We start from the raw sequence: 15,534 nt of genomic DNA, 5'->3' as shown, positions 1-15,534 counted from the left end.
CATAAAGGTTAATCATCACTACACACTAGCTTATCTCATTGCAAGGAAAAGAATACATAATCATAATTAGTCACACATAAATTCGTGAAGAAGAAATTTGTGAACTCTGTCAGTCAAGAACCATTAATACCAAATAAGATTAATACGAATTTGTGAACTGTCAGTCAAGAACCATTAATACGAATTTGTGGAGAATACATAAAGGTTAATCATCACTACACATAAATACATAATCAGTCAAGAACCATTAATACCAAATAAGATTAAGTTGAGAGAATAGTTATACCTAATTTCTTCTTCAAATGAATCTCTTTATAGATTTGTTTTCGCTTTCTCCTTTATAGATTTTGGAGAGAGATCGGTGAAATTGGAGGAGATTTTGTTTTTCACAACGATGAACTAATTGGAGAAGAAGGTAAACATTTCGTGTTTATGTCTGATTTCGTGTTTTTTGTTTTCAAAATTCCTGAAATTTTGGTTTTTCTGGAATTTCGTTTTTTGTTTTTCTGATTTCTGTTGTCCGTAGGATCAGTTGGGTTTATGGGGAGATGAAAGGTGTGATGAAAGGTGTGGATCGGCTGTGTCCACAATGTGGCTCTGAAGACTTTGGTCGTATCCTAACCCTATATATATATATATATATATATATATATATATCAGTTTTGCTCTCATGGTGGACTGTTAAGTTACATACTTCGAGCGGACTCAAATTCAAAAGGAAACTTACACTTCTAATTTAGTATTTCGTATTCTTTCATTAAATATAACTAAATTGGGTCCCACAAATATATTCACGTGACTCTCTTTCTTAATTCTCATCTCTCTCCATTTTATCTCCCCACACAACACACGCTCTCTCTCCAAAAGTAATTTCTCTCTCCTTATTTGACTTCAATTAATCTATTTTTTCTCATGCCCTCTCTCCTACCAATCTCTCTCTCCACTTTTTGCTGCTGTCACTAGTTGTTATCAAATCTTTAGAATTCAGGTCATTAGGCCAGCTAATTAGTATTCTAGTTCATAAAAAATCTTTACGACAACAATTTTACATTCAAATCTATCCACTTTTTCTTTAGAGATTTAATAGGGGTTGATACGAAAAATGCTTGTTTGAAGCTATCTAGGATGTTTGCCATCCACGCTAGAATTGGATTTACAGAATGAAGAATTTATTCAAGCATGAAAAAAGAAGAAAATGTATAACAATTTGTTGTTGCTGGGTTACTTGGATATTTTTGTGGGAAAAATGGAATACTTGTTGATGAATCTTCAAAGTTTTGTAACTGTGAGAAGTACAGTGCTATTTCTTTGAAAGAATAAAAAGAAAAACAGTAAATAGTCCTCAGACATTCACATACTTGGCCTATAGTGCGGATGATTTCTCATGTTGGTTAGATGAAAATGAATATGTATATTAGTATATATATAATATAAGTATGTGGGACTACAACTGTACTTGTGGTTTTTTGTCACACCAATTTGTACTGTCAAAAACTGATGTCAGAAATAGTGGAACAAGACAAACAGTACGTGAGCTTCACTTGGTTGGAAACTTGGAATCAAATCATTTAGCAAACATGTACCGTGAACTAGCTAAAGGTACTTAAAATGATAAGTTTAAAAATAATAGAGGAACACCTCAATTCACATACAAAAAAACAACGCTAATTCTAACTACAGACTCCATTTAATTTACCGAATAAAAATGCCACTAGTTCATTATTTTCACACTTGATTCTCTCACAATCATGATCCACTCAAGGCAAACGTTCAACCTGTGTAGAGATTGACGAGTTACCACCACCATCTGCAAAGGCCAATATTAACCTCAATACAAATTAAAAATAAAAGAGTACGTATTAAATAAAAATAATAAACAATCGAAACATTACCAATCAACTTCAGACAGTTTCTTTTGTCGTGTGATTGCCCGGTAAGTCCACATCCATTACAACGCCTTGCTTAAACGTGTGCTTGAACCTGTGCCTTCTCTTTTCCCCCTTGCAATCTATGTTTCCCACTCCCCTTTGCTTTAGCTAGATTCAACTCATTCAAAGTCACATGTCAAGGCATTTTTTCCTTCTGAGAAATTCCAACTCCTTTAATAGCCAACACTTCCTTAATCATTTCATGTACCACTTTCAAATGTTGCTCATAGATTTCACTTGCCTCTTCACAAGCTACATCGTCATCAAGTACCCTTGAAGTAAGGTGAGATAATTTTGTGTGCCTCAACAACATAAAGTCGTTACTACTTTCTTTCACCTTTTTCCCACCATCTGCTATTATTTCTTCCAATTTTGTATCTTTCCTCCATCTACTAAATATATAAATATCCGACAAGTAAACAATTTGACTAACTTTCAAGTAAGCCAAAATGTGTCTACAAGGAATTCCTTTAAATTCAAATTTTTTGCAGCTACATGTAGCAAAATTTAGAGTCTTATCATATACAACTTTCTACGGTCTAGAATCTCTTGTACTTGGCCTTTTCACCATATAGACAACCTGTTTTTCATCATCTACTGAACTTTCAATCAAGTACTCCAAACTCTCCCACAACTCATTCTGAAATTAAAAAAAAAAAAAAAGACAAGGTATATATATCTACCATCTGCTTCTCCATAGAAATTGGGGTTTTCATCACGAGACGCTCATTGCTATCAACACGATCAGTTTGCAATTCTTTATGACATTGGTATTCAAGTGCATGATTAAATCGCGAAACAAATTCATTTAAAGAATTTTCTTTAGAGACATATCTCTTGAAAAATGCATGTGAACTTTCCGCTCTTTGATTACTTGACATGTCGGCAGCGAAAATGTGTTTCACAAATGACGGAATCCACCTAGAACACATACCATACAATGCAACTAGCCAAGTGTTATCTTTTAGTTCGCTTTTCCCTATTGTATCTTGCCACATTGCCTCAAACTCTTCACCAGACTCGATATTCCAAATGTATTTTTGAAAAACATTATAGTGATCTCTATAAATGATAACATCCAATTTTTCAGAAAACTTGTTCAGAATATGCCAAATGCAGTATCGATGATATGTATTTGGAAGAGCTTGAGCAATAGCTTTTGACATAGCGGGGTCTTGATCGGTGATAATCATTTTGGGAGAGCCAACTGACATTATTTCCATCCATTGTTGGAGTAGCCAAATGAATGATTTTGTCGTCTCGTCACACAGGAATGCACAACCAAATATTACAGTCTGACGATGTTTATTTACCCCTGCAAATGGTGCAAATATCATATCATATTTATTGGTGTTGTAGGTTGTATCAAACACTACTACATCACCATAAAGTTTGTACGCTCTTATTGCCTTCACATCAGCCCAGAAACAATGAGTCAACCTATTTTCGTCGTCTGTCTCAATTCTGAAAGAAAATGAAGAATTTTTTTTTTTGCTTTAACAAAAAGTATTCCATCAATATCTCTGCATCATGCCCATCTACCAAGTTCTTTGCATCCCTAACAAAATTCCTAAGGTCTTTTTCTGTACAACCAATATTTTCTATTCCACCCGCTTCCATTGAAAGAATACTTATTTGCTGGTTTATAGGTATATTGGCCGAAGAAAAAAGTTGAGACAATAACTTTTTTTGTTTCAGATACGCCGCGGTGGGATCTCAACAAATATACTTTATGAGGGGTTGAAAGAGAATGGTTGTGACTCTCGATAAACTGGCCAACAATGTAACCCGATCTCTTCAAAACTGACAATTTTGCCTTGCAACTCTCACGAACAATCCCCTGACGCATTTTTTTCTTTCTTTCTTTCTCATTTTTCTGTTTAGGTTTCCCCTTTTTGAAACAACAGTACTCCTTCCTAGTTATTTCATTATCTTCTTTATCCTTCTTAGTAGAACTACTTTGTATACTAAACTCAGCCACTTTTGCATAATTGTTGTAAAATTCATAAGCTTTATCCAAAGACTGAAATTCTTGTCCTATTTTCGGTTTGCAATCTTCTTTTATTTCAGGCATATAAACCATATAAGATTGTTCTTCTTCATCTGAGTTCAATTGTTCAAACTCCATATTCATTTAATAGATACTACACATAAATAAAATTGTAATTAATTATCATTTAATAAGAATTATTGAAAATTAAATTGTAAATAAATTGAACATAACACTACGAGACCCTGAATAGGGAGTATACGTAATAACCATTTAATAATAAAAAAAATTGAGCAAAAAAAACTAAAACAAAATTGAACATACTGGCATGGGGATGCCGAAAAACAACTTCAGCTATATTATTTTGTTCTACGTAAGAACAGTCCAAAAAGAAAAGAAAAAAAAAGTGTGTGGTAGTGAGATTAAGGTGAGAGACTATGTGTGTGGGGTCGGAAATAGAGAAGAGGGTCGGAAATAGAGAAGAGTACATAACAGCAAAAAAAAGTGGAGAGAGAGATAGGTAGGAGAGAGAGCGTGAGAAAAAATAGATTAATTGAAGTCAAATAAGGAGAGAGAAATTACTTTTGGAAAGAGAGTGAGGAGTAGGGCAGGGATCGGGTCGGATATGGCTATATCCGAATCCGAATCCGAATAGTTTCATAATATCCGAATCCGAACCCGAACCCGATTATATCCGAATCCGACTAACCCGATCGGATAACACTAAAAATTAAAAAAAAGCCCAAAAATTATATCCGAATCCGAACCCGAACCCGACATACCCGAACCTGAACCCGACCCGATTATATAAACGGATATAAAAATCGACCCGAACCCGATGTATTTGGTAATCGGGTCGGGTCGCATTCGAGTCTACCCGACCCGACTCCCTGCCCTAGTGAGGAGAGAGAGAGAGCGTGTGTTGTGTAAGGAGATAAAATGAAGAGAGAGAATTAAGAAAGAGAGTCACGTGAATATATTTGTGGGACCCAATTTAGTTATATTTAATGAAAGAATACGAAATACTAAATTAGAAGTGTGAGTTTCCTTTTGAGTTTGAATCCGCTCCAAGTATGTAACTTAACAGTCCGCCCATGAGAGCAAAACTGATATATATATTATATATACAGTCATTCTCTAAAAAGTAGCTACTTAAGTTAACTTTAAAATAAGTGCGTAAACAAAATTTTACCTACAAAATGAATTCAAACCTATTTTTTTTTTGTGGATATGATATACTCAATATTAAGATCATCTCTACAAAATTTCAGCTCATTTGGAAACATCTAACATTGGCAAAAAACGATTACAAAAACTTAACATTTATGGACTGTTAGATTTCTTTTTAAAGATGTCAACAATTTTTATCTATGTTAGAGGTTTCCAAATGAGCTGAAATTTTGGGAAGATAATAATTATGGTGAGTACTTCATAACCACAAAAAATTAGATTTGAATTCATTTTGTAGGTGAAGTTTTACGTATGTACTTATTTTACGTTAGCTTAAGTAACTACTTTTTAGAGAATTATATATATACAGTAATTCTCTAGAAAGTAGCTACTTAAGTTAACTTAAAATAAGTACGTATGTAAAACTTCACCTACAAAATGAATTCAAACCTAATTTTTTGTGATTATAAAGCACTCACCATAATGATTATCTTCTCAAAATTTCAGCTTATTTGGAAATCTCTAATATAGATAATAATTGTTGTCATCTTTAAAAAGAAATCTAACGGTTTAGAAATGTTGAATTTTTGTAATTATTTTTTACCAATGTTAGAGGTTTCAAAATGAGCTGAAATTTTGTAGAGATGATCTTAATATTGAGTATATCATATCCACAAAAAAATAGGTTTAATTCATTTTGTAGGTGAAGTTTTACTTACGTACTTATTTTAAAATTAACTTAAGTAGCTATTTTAATGTAGAAGGATATATATATATATATATATATATATATATATATATATATATATATATATATATATATATAAATTCTAAACAAATAAAATCCGGACCTAAAAGAATCTCAATTCTATATCTAAATTCTAAACAAAAAACCGGGCCCATATTTGTTTTCTTTTTTCTCACGCTCTCTCTTTTTGCTATAATACATTTTTTTTCCCATTCCATATAGTAATGTAGTTCAGAGTTACAATTACAGAACTAAGATTCAACGAGAGTGTGTGGGGTTGGAAGTTAGGAAGAGTGGGCAGCAAAAAAAGAGGAGAGAGAGTGTGTGGGGTTGGAAGTTAGGAAGAGTGGGCAGCAAAAAAAGAGAGAGGTATTATCAGACTCGTATTACTACACTGGAGAGAGAGAGAGAGCATGAGAAAAAGAAAATAAAAGTGGGTCTGGTTTGGGAGTCCGCATAAGAGCATTTTTGTATATATATATATATTTGAAAAACTACGTCGTGCCATGAGAAAATATTGGTCATCAGCGAGAAGGGAGCAGATCCAACAGAAAACACAACTTTTTGGCATAAATTTACACGAGCCGTCAAAAAGTAGTGTTCCTATGATGGGAGCTCAATATCCGTTGCTTAACGCAGTCAGATGATCTAACCTTCAATGAGATTTCCATATATTTTTTGATGTATATATATATATATATATATTGCCATTTTCTTCCTTCTATTTCTATTTTACTAGTAATGCGATACTTTATCGAAGGATATAAAATTAATCTACATTTCCATGACGTGGAATCAAAATACAATTCTCTCTCTTCTCTTCAGTAGCTCGATGAAGTCCAATAGTGAGGCAATCGCGAGAAGAAAGTCAGCAAGCAAGTTAACGCCTAGTACCCTGTCATGGCAATGGATCAAAAGTTTGAGAAATGATTGTGCTGGGCTTGAACAATTTGTAAATCGGTGGTCGTTTGGCATGAGCTATCGTCGCTGATCAAGCTCCTGCTAGCATTAGAAGTTCAACATTATAACAATGTGAAAAATATGTGGTAATATCATTCATAGCAACGTTTGTGTACGGAGAAGGAACCATTATGCCACTTGACCACCAAGTCTTACGAAGAGTGATTTTTATATGTGGGCAACTATTCTACGTAGGCTTGTGGGACAAATAGGAACTTAACACTAAGTTCTAACTCATTCTAAACTACGGTTAGCAAATGAAATAAGATTTAATTATAAATTAATTAATGTAGAATCTATTAAGATTATCAAATGCTACAATTTAGGAACCAAAAGAAATATAAATATTAGTTTGTTTCACCTTAATTGTTTTGTAGATACTGAATCAAATAGTTTATGAGCTTCCAAAAACCCCTGGCTGACACCATGCGAGTATGTCACTGCGCTAACTTCTTAGCCATACTCTTTGGCAGGTTGTTTTATTATCTAGAGAAACATTTTATGATTGTAAATGTACTGCTTGACCGTACACTAGTCTTATTTCTTATGAGCCACAAGGTAGAATAAGTTATCGATTTCCTTTTGATAAAAAATCTCCAAACGCAAAGTTGGTATGTTGTAAACCAATCAGAAAGTACTGAAGTACATGATTTCATGTGCAAATTCGATCACAATTTCTTATATATATTTATCCCTTATATCTGCATGCCAAAATTACAATTATCCATTGTTTTCTTTGATTCTCAAAATGCTTACTTGGCTGGGTCACAACTCACAAATGATAGGATCAGTTCTCCTACTTTGTAAAACCAAACTAGGGACATCATACGAAAATAAAAAAATTACGAAGAGTTTACTCGGAAGTCTTTTTTTTGTTTCCCAAATAGTAGCAGTTGATATTAACCAAAAACTATTGACAAGTGTCAACTTTCTATTTGTCCCACAAACCCACATAGAATAGTTGCCCGCATATAAAATTCACTGGTCTATTAATGAACAACTTCTTAAGATGAAATTGAAAAATGAAGAAGATTCTCTACTAAAATCTAGGTGCGTGAGTGAGGAAAAAGTTTCCTTGTACAACTGTTGTACAAGTAAAAGTACAGCCTTACACAGGTGAACCTGAACCTGAACACCAAGTCCAACTAACAAATAGCTGACTGATTCCTTTACAATTCTTACAAAAGAGATCGCCATCAGGCAATCACAATCCAAAGGGGTATAATTTTCAGAAACGAAATTGCTATTGATCACCCACTTATCTAATTGTAATTTCTCTCGAGTGACTTTCTCTAACCAAAAGAAAAAATGTTCATTCCGAAAGTAAAAATGAGCATTGTTATAGTGATCAAACTCAGTGATTTAATTCATTTTCCTAAAATTTAAACAATGCATATTCTGATATTCGTATGTATTTTATTTTATTTATTTAATTTTCTGATAAGCATGTATAGTATAAGATCTTACTCGCGAGGGCGGGATGCCCAAATGGAACTCAATGCTCGCAATCGATTATAATACTCCCCAATCACCAGAAAACACCTAGCTGCCTGTCGGACTGTCAAAATCCGACGCATCTGATGAAGAGTTTGCTGTCTTAAGTTATCAGCCTAAAAAAAAAGGAATTAGATTATGAGTTTATCATCTATTAAGTAAAATACGAGACATGTTATTTTTATGTGAACATATATATATCCAATCCATCTAATAGTCTAATTCCATAACATAGTGCATGGGCAGCACAACTGCACAACTACTAAAAAAATTCAGGAGGATTATAAAACCATAAACAATAAATTTTTTGGGAGCATGACTAGTTGACAGTTGGGCTCCTCCAATAATAGATGAAAAACAAATATATCTTAAAGTTATTTAGTTATATGTTAAATAATTCATATTTTACAATTCTTCAATATTTTAAAATGACGTTTTCTTTTAACATGTTTTTTTAATTAATTAATTTATGTTAGTTGGGTTGCTTTCTCAGTTCTCACCATGTCTTGATTGAAAGCTTTTACTGATTTAATTACATTATATCAAAAGCATATAGTATAATCAACTTGTGTGTAGGATCTCTTACAATAACTAGCTAGGGAAAGTTCTTTTATCTGAGTGCACGAAGTAAACAATATCACCACGTAGATTTTCCAATAAATAATTTTATCCATACTGAATTTATCATCATATAATCTTTAGATTCAGGCACACATAAAGTTGTGTTATGCGTCGCCCTCAACCTTTTCCGAATGAAAATGATCTTGTAATATCATGATTATTGTATAAAAATAGTAAATAGTGAGTAAACTACTTTCCATTTCTTTGTCGACTTGGTGGCAATACATATGGGCTCTAGTCATTTAAAAAAGCCAGTAAATAAACCTACGATGAAAAGGTCCTTAATTTAGTCACAAAACCATGCATTAAAAATTTGAAAAATGCAAAACAAAGAAAAGTAGACTGTTTTTTTTATAGTAAATGTTATAGAAAGACTGTCAAACATCTGTGATGGCGTTTGGTACTAACTAGCAAGTTCCCTAGGAGCATGATGAAGAGGTGGAAAAAGGCAAAAAAGGAACTACAGCGTACAATGCATGATAACCTCGATCAACATGGCGAGAAGCAAAATTTTCAGCAGCAAGGCAGCGGTAACATATAGCTACTTTCATGAACACAAATGAGCCTTTTTTGAATTGTTTGAAGTCGGGAGGCTAGCATGCATGAGCTACTATAGAGACTTGTAAATTGGGATCACTTTAGCTAAAACAAGAAAGGATGACAAGAATCTATTGCATATTGGTGCAATTCAAATTTTGGCAGACCAAAAAGGAGCCAAAACTTGGATGTGCTTGCCAATCCCAGTTCTTTCACAAATTCTATAAGGATATAAATCGTTAAAATCCTTATTTGTGCAGAAAGAAATATAATATATATCATGATTATGTGTATACCACTCTCATGTTAATCATTAGTTTTGAATGATGTGGCAAGAAATAAGTTACATAGGTTTGATAATTACCTGACGAATGAAGCCTTCCAGATTAGAGATCTGGCTCAATGCAAGTGCCATCTGACTCATATAATTTTGGACATTGCTCCCATCACTCAAAGAACCACCACCACCAATAGTTTCCGACAAAGACTGGTGTAGCTGTTCCATCCCTTGCGAGAGAGCCTCTTCTGCTTGTTGTGACGAATGTTGGAGGTTGCAGATGCCCATCAATTGCTGCTCTGTTAATGGGTCTAACTGTGGCGTAAGCATCTGATTAAACACACACAGAAAGCCACATATATAAGAGAATGAGAATATTTGTAATGTAGCAACAATGTACATATATAGCATCATTGAGCTGTTTCAGTTCTCATTAAAGACTAATATTCTAAGTTAAAACAATGCTTCTATATCCACAAGGAGTGAGGAAAACAACAACAATGACGAATAAAGAGCAATAGACCTTAAGGAGTTCAGAAGGTCGAAATCCTCCCATCCAGAGGAAGCACCGCTCAGCAGCAGTTACCCACAATCCCGTGATGAGATGGAATACGTCTGATTTGGCAGCCACTCCCTTAAGCCTGAAGATTTCATCATAATGGGTCAAATATCCGTCTAGTATAAGCCTTAGATCATTATCGGATAAGTGTGATTGCAATCCAGTTCGGAGCTCTGACATGTGCCTTTGGTTCTCTTCTAGCCATCTCGCATATTCCATGTCGAAGATTGCAGCACCTGAAGATTACCATTTAAAAAAACAGATGATTAAAAACTAGGGTAAAAACTATAACAATGTGTTTTACATAGTGCTATATGGATGTTGTATCACATTCGAAGATAGTTATTACTTAATTGGTTCTCTTATTTTGAGGCTCCAGGACAAAGAGATTGATTTGTTTACCTTGTTTGACATTTCTATTTGTTGTGTATGTTATTTCAACTTTCCTTTTCCTCTAAAGATCGTGTACATACCCTAACCAACAACATCCCGCTAGCAGGCAACCCGAACATGAGTATATATATATGCACATGGTTGGGCTTGAGTTTTGTGAAAGTTTACTACGCTATAAGCTAACTGCTACTGCAAACATAAATACCATATAGTGGAATCAACTTAAGCGGATTCCCCATGCAGCTACACAAGAATATATGCAGAAAACTCACCAGAGCTAAGATTTCCACCTGCTCCAGCACCTAGGAACAGACCCTGAAAAGCAATACTTCAAACATTAAAAAAAATGGACAGAAACCTTCACTTACCAGTTTAAAGAAAAAGCAAAGTATATGAGGAACCTGAGATCTTGCCCTTTGAAGATCTTGTTCAATTTGACTAAGCTTTATCCTACTTGATTCCAACTGCTGTACATAAGCCTGCAAAAGAAAACGTAATGATCCTAAACATATGGATGGACACCTGAAACTTGACCAGGATTTAAGATTTTGAGGTGAACTTAAGTCATTGGGACTTCACCCACCTTTTTTCTTAAGCGGCTCTTTCTAGCAGCCTCTCTGTTCTGAGCTAAGCGCCTCAGTGTCTGTAACAAGAAAGGCAAACTTTAATTATATATACTTCTATGTTTAAAGGTGTATGCGTGTTCTTCTCTGTGTGTGTGTGTGTGTGTGGGTGGGGAGATGGAAATGAGAAATGTAGTATTCAGGACCTTTGCATCAAGTGGTTTATCTGAAGTTGAACCAGCTCCCTTCCTCTGCAACATAGAAAATAATTGTTTGATTTCCAAAATAACAAATATACATTCTCTTTCTACTTGCAACTTTGAGCAATAAAAGTGATGGACAAGAGAGCTGCATAAATCAAACCACACTAAAAATACTTTTTTTGTTGTCTTAGTATGAACTTAAATACAGTTTGAAATTCCTTAGACAAAAAAGCGGGTGGGTCTTTTAGTGACTGGTGAGGTGGTGTGTATGCAACGTAGCGGTGGGCTTACCTCTAAGCATGGCATCCTTGCTAGCTAGGCAGAAAGTCAAGCCCCATTTGAAATACTTGTGGATATTATTGTTATCATTTTTCTAGTATTGCATATATTCATTCAGCATATACTTTATTTTCAAAATGTCGCCTCCTAAGTCCTAACCAACTCTATTATGCATACATAAGTCCAAGTTGCCAGAATAGTAGATTTAGTTATGATAGTCACAACTCACAAACAAGGGAGGGGGTTGCATTAATGATTAATCTCAGAGAGTTGGACCAAAGCACTTGATCATAAACATTTCCTAAATTTTGGGGATTTGAGCATGAATAGTGGGATAGTACACAAGTTTTGCATCTTGGGAGCTGGTGATCGATAATCATACCTGATAAAAACTTGTTCTATTTGAAGTTGACAAACTTCAACTACCAAGACAAAGTCATTATTTACTGTTGGATCAAATGATGATCTTCCTGAACTTTTAAGAAATGAATCATGAATGTACATGATGGTGGCTACTGGCTAAGTTTTGTGTTTGGATTTGAAATTTATTTTGAAGCTGAGAGAAGAGAGGTAAAGGGAGGTCTTTCTATAGCCATGCACTGGGCCTTAGGCCCCATGGTAAAATGAAAATAAAATTGGTAGAATGATAGAATCTACATTTCTTGGGATGTGAATTGAACTCTATCCTAAGATGTCAGAACTTAGACCATAAGTCAGAAAGAAATCATTTACAAGGATGGAAAAACAAAAGACTTTACATAGTTGATTCTGTGGGACTTTTCAGTTCATTGATTAGATTTTTAAGTATATTCTTTATTCAGATCAATTACAGTATAGCTAGACCAACTTTTCAATAGTTGTTGGGATTTGGTTTAAGAGAAAAGGAGTTAGGAATTAGAACAGGTAATAATAAGAACCTTTTCTAGTGTTTTGGTTTGCTGATTAGGTAGTGGTCCTGTTCTGGACACATCACTTGCCATCTTTATCAATTGTTGTTGCTGCTGTTTCTGGTCAAGATGCTCGTTTGATGTCTTCTTGCTGCTAGGAGACTCTGGTTCTAACTGAGCATCATCAGCTTTATAGGAAATAGTATTCTGTGCAGATCCTGAATCTGTACTCTCTCCTGATTTTGAACTTCCCTGAACAAAAAAAGACAAAAAGTTAAAAATGTGTGCTCAAAGTTTTCTGCCTTTGAGTGAAAGTTGAAGTCAGAAATTCAAATGGGAATATAAGAATCAACTCACAGCACATAAAACCTACACTGAATGACACAAAAAATAAAAACAGAATATTTTCTTGCACTTCCACAATTCTACTAGAAGTCTGTAACCAAGACTTGTGTAGAGTAGATATAGGTAAAAGTTTAAACTTATTTAAAATGCAAGAGGAGAGAAAGAAGTACTATGGGAGTCTGCTGGAATCTCAAGGGCCATGAAGGAAACATTTCTAGTGTAGTAGCTGGTCTTGTAGTGAAGAAAGCTGCAAAAACACAAAAAGCAAAATCTTAAGAGGATCAGCAAATAAAGTGGACCAGGATTTTTTTTTTTCTTGTGAACAATAAAAGGATGAACTTTATTCTCTTTTCTGCAGTTACAAGAGCTAGTAAATCATGTCAAAAGATTCAAGTTTCCAAGTCTGATGCTTCACACCATTCAAGTTTTCCCGTGTGTGAATGATTATGTACTGTATAAGGAAACCCACCACCTTGAGACTTGGATGGACTATTTCAAACACGCTTACATGCTCGATCTCTCTCCTCTTTTTGGAGTTGGTTATGCTTAACATCATAGAAAGAAGAAAAGGTAAAGATGCCTACATCTTTTGGCTTCATCATCTCTAAACTTGGCTCCTTGAAGAGCAATAGCTTCTTCCAGCTCCCCAAAATCAAAGGCAGAACCTTGTTGATCCCTGATCACCAAAAGAAACAAAGTATATAGAAGAAAGGAAGAACATGAAGCAACCCCAAGATGAAACAAGTCCTGGGTTTTGTATAAAAGAAGAAAATGAAGAAGGCCCATGAAAATATTTCAAGAATAATACATGAAAGTGGTGGAAGGAGGATTAATATCATGTAAGACTGCATATGATGTATGATGATCTGATGGGCCTGAACTTGATACACCACTGTCTCCGACTCTATGACCTGCCATGCAAAAGCTTTTCATCAGACCATCTCAACTTTCTGATGATCTTTAAACAACTTCTTCTGCAGATAAAATAAAAAGACAAAATTCTGTAAAGAAAACAATCCCAAAGATAAACTTGTTTTGTGAAAACATGTATAAGGATAGTTCTGTGAAGAATAATAATAGATATCAAAAAAGATGTCTACCTCTATAAGTATCTTTAATTTGAAAATCTCATTGAAGTGCTCTAGAAAAGAAGCTTAAACTGAAGTTGAAAGCCATACCACACAACACATAATAATATTATAGCTATTATATCTTTCTTTTCTAGTATGGACGTACACATGGGGCCCTCTCTCTCTCTCTCAGAAGTCACAACACCTGAGTCTAAACTGAAGGTTGAGTTGCTTTATGGCTTTATCACCCTTTTCTCACTACAGTAAATATCATTAGATTTTGAAACTCATCCTTGGTACAGACTGAAACAGAAGATCTTGTCCTTGCAAACTTGTCTGAAAAATGTGGGGCTTGAAAACAAAAATATACATGAAATAAAACAAAGATGTGGGGTCTTTGGCATGAACCCACTAGAATCACTGACTCCCACTCCACTCTCTTCTTAACCGACTGTGTTCTGTCATTGGTTCGTTTAATTATATATATGAGCATTTTCTCTTATTATTAAGTGCTCAATCTAAGAGAAAATAATATAACTAGTAAACAACTTCAGGTTTGAAAAAGATATGAGAGTAGACAAACTTTTCTTTCATTAAAGAAAGAAAGTTGTTTAATCAGTTTGTCCTGCTCTCATTATACTCCATACAGAAGATTAGTTTACTTTGACAACTAACTCATGGCCCTTGAGAAAATATTGTTTATTTTAGTTTTGGCTAAATACCATAGACATCAATTTCGTTTGAAATGCCCAAGATTTGGTGAAAATTATAGATTTTCTCCAACTCGGCATAGATTACATGATATATATATATACCGATATACACTTACTGAATCCACTGACAAGTATCAGAAAACTCCGAGATTCTGAGATTTTGACTTGTCCAAATTTCAGTCCTTTCTATGTGCTGAAATACTATCTCAACAAGAACATTACAATAAACATTCCACTAGTATTAATAATCTGCTCTTGAGATGGGTTTATTTGGTATTATCCTCTATTTAGCTCCAAAAAAAATGTATTATCCTATATTTGTTGATGGGTCAACATCCATCTCCTTTCAACTACTAAAACCATGCCACCCCAATATTCCTTTCCCTAGTTAGGCATTAACTTTATATAGTTGTTGTTATTATTATTGTTTTTAAGTTTGTTAATCTCTTTACATATGTGGAAATTAAGAGTGGAAGCCAATATTTAGGGTCCTCACATATTAAGAGAGAGAGAGAGATGGGATCATGGACCCAGATGCCTCTAATAGATAGGAGAAGCTTATATTCTATGTTGTATCTATCTACTTACTTGTTAGGTCATATGCTCTCTACCTATTATTCCATTTCATGCCAATGATTGGCCTAATAAATGTTTGGTTCATCAGATAAAGTGTACAAAGCAAAACAATATTCGACATAATTAATATTCTGACTAAGCTAACTTAGATAGTTAGATCATGTCTTTTTATGTTGCATATATACTTCAGTGAATCTGAATAAGCTTGACATTGTTCCAGC

The 15,534-nt window shown here is 34.3% G+C and overlaps 2 protein-coding genes across 3 annotated transcripts; both read right to left on the bottom strand.

Moving 5' to 3' along the window:
* Window positions 1-2,064: 2,064 nt before the first annotated feature.
* Window positions 2,065-4,056, bottom strand: LOC147489209 (protein FAR1-RELATED SEQUENCE 5-like). Its single transcript, XM_086574595.1, has 4 exons — window positions 3,658-4,056; window positions 2,612-3,337; window positions 2,465-2,568; window positions 2,065-2,419 (listed from the first exon to the last, which is right to left on the bottom strand). The coding sequence occupies exons 1-4, from the start codon at window positions 4,054-4,056 to the stop codon at window positions 2,065-2,067; spliced, it is 1,584 nt and encodes a 527-aa protein (XP_086430721.1).
* Window positions 4,057-6,566: 2,510 nt separating this feature from the next.
* LOC147489208 (transcription factor TGA9-like) lies at window positions 6,567-14,495 on the bottom strand. Of its 2 annotated transcripts, XM_086575143.1 has the most exons (13): window positions 14,055-14,495; window positions 13,763-13,928; window positions 13,539-13,630; window positions 13,125-13,201; window positions 12,640-12,861; window positions 11,447-11,491; window positions 11,261-11,320; window positions 11,079-11,156; window positions 10,950-10,992; window positions 10,249-10,520; window positions 9,813-10,055; window positions 8,264-8,406; window positions 6,567-6,835 (listed from the first exon to the last, which is right to left on the bottom strand). In XM_086575143.1, exons 2-13 carry the CDS (start codon window positions 13,885-13,887, stop codon window positions 6,748-6,750), a joined length of 1,488 nt encoding a protein of 495 aa, XP_086431269.1. In that variant the 5' UTR covers window positions 13,888-13,928; window positions 14,055-14,495; the 3' UTR covers window positions 6,567-6,747. The 2 variants fall into 2 exon arrangements, with proteins under 2 accessions (XP_086431269.1, XP_086431268.1); XM_086575142.1 differs by lacking the exon at window positions 14,055-14,495 and having other exon boundaries at window positions 13,763-14,039.
* Between the last annotated feature and the right edge of the window lie 1,039 nt (window positions 14,496-15,534).

The sequence above is a fragment of the Coptis chinensis genome, chromosome 7, assembly GCF_015680905.1.
Source record: "Coptis chinensis isolate HL-2020 chromosome 7, ASM1568090v1, whole genome shotgun sequence".
Classification (NCBI taxonomy): domain Eukaryota; kingdom Viridiplantae; phylum Streptophyta; class Magnoliopsida; order Ranunculales; family Ranunculaceae; genus Coptis; species Coptis chinensis.
Note: the sequence above shows the minus strand (reverse complement) of the source record. Positions and strands in the feature narration are given on the sequence as shown.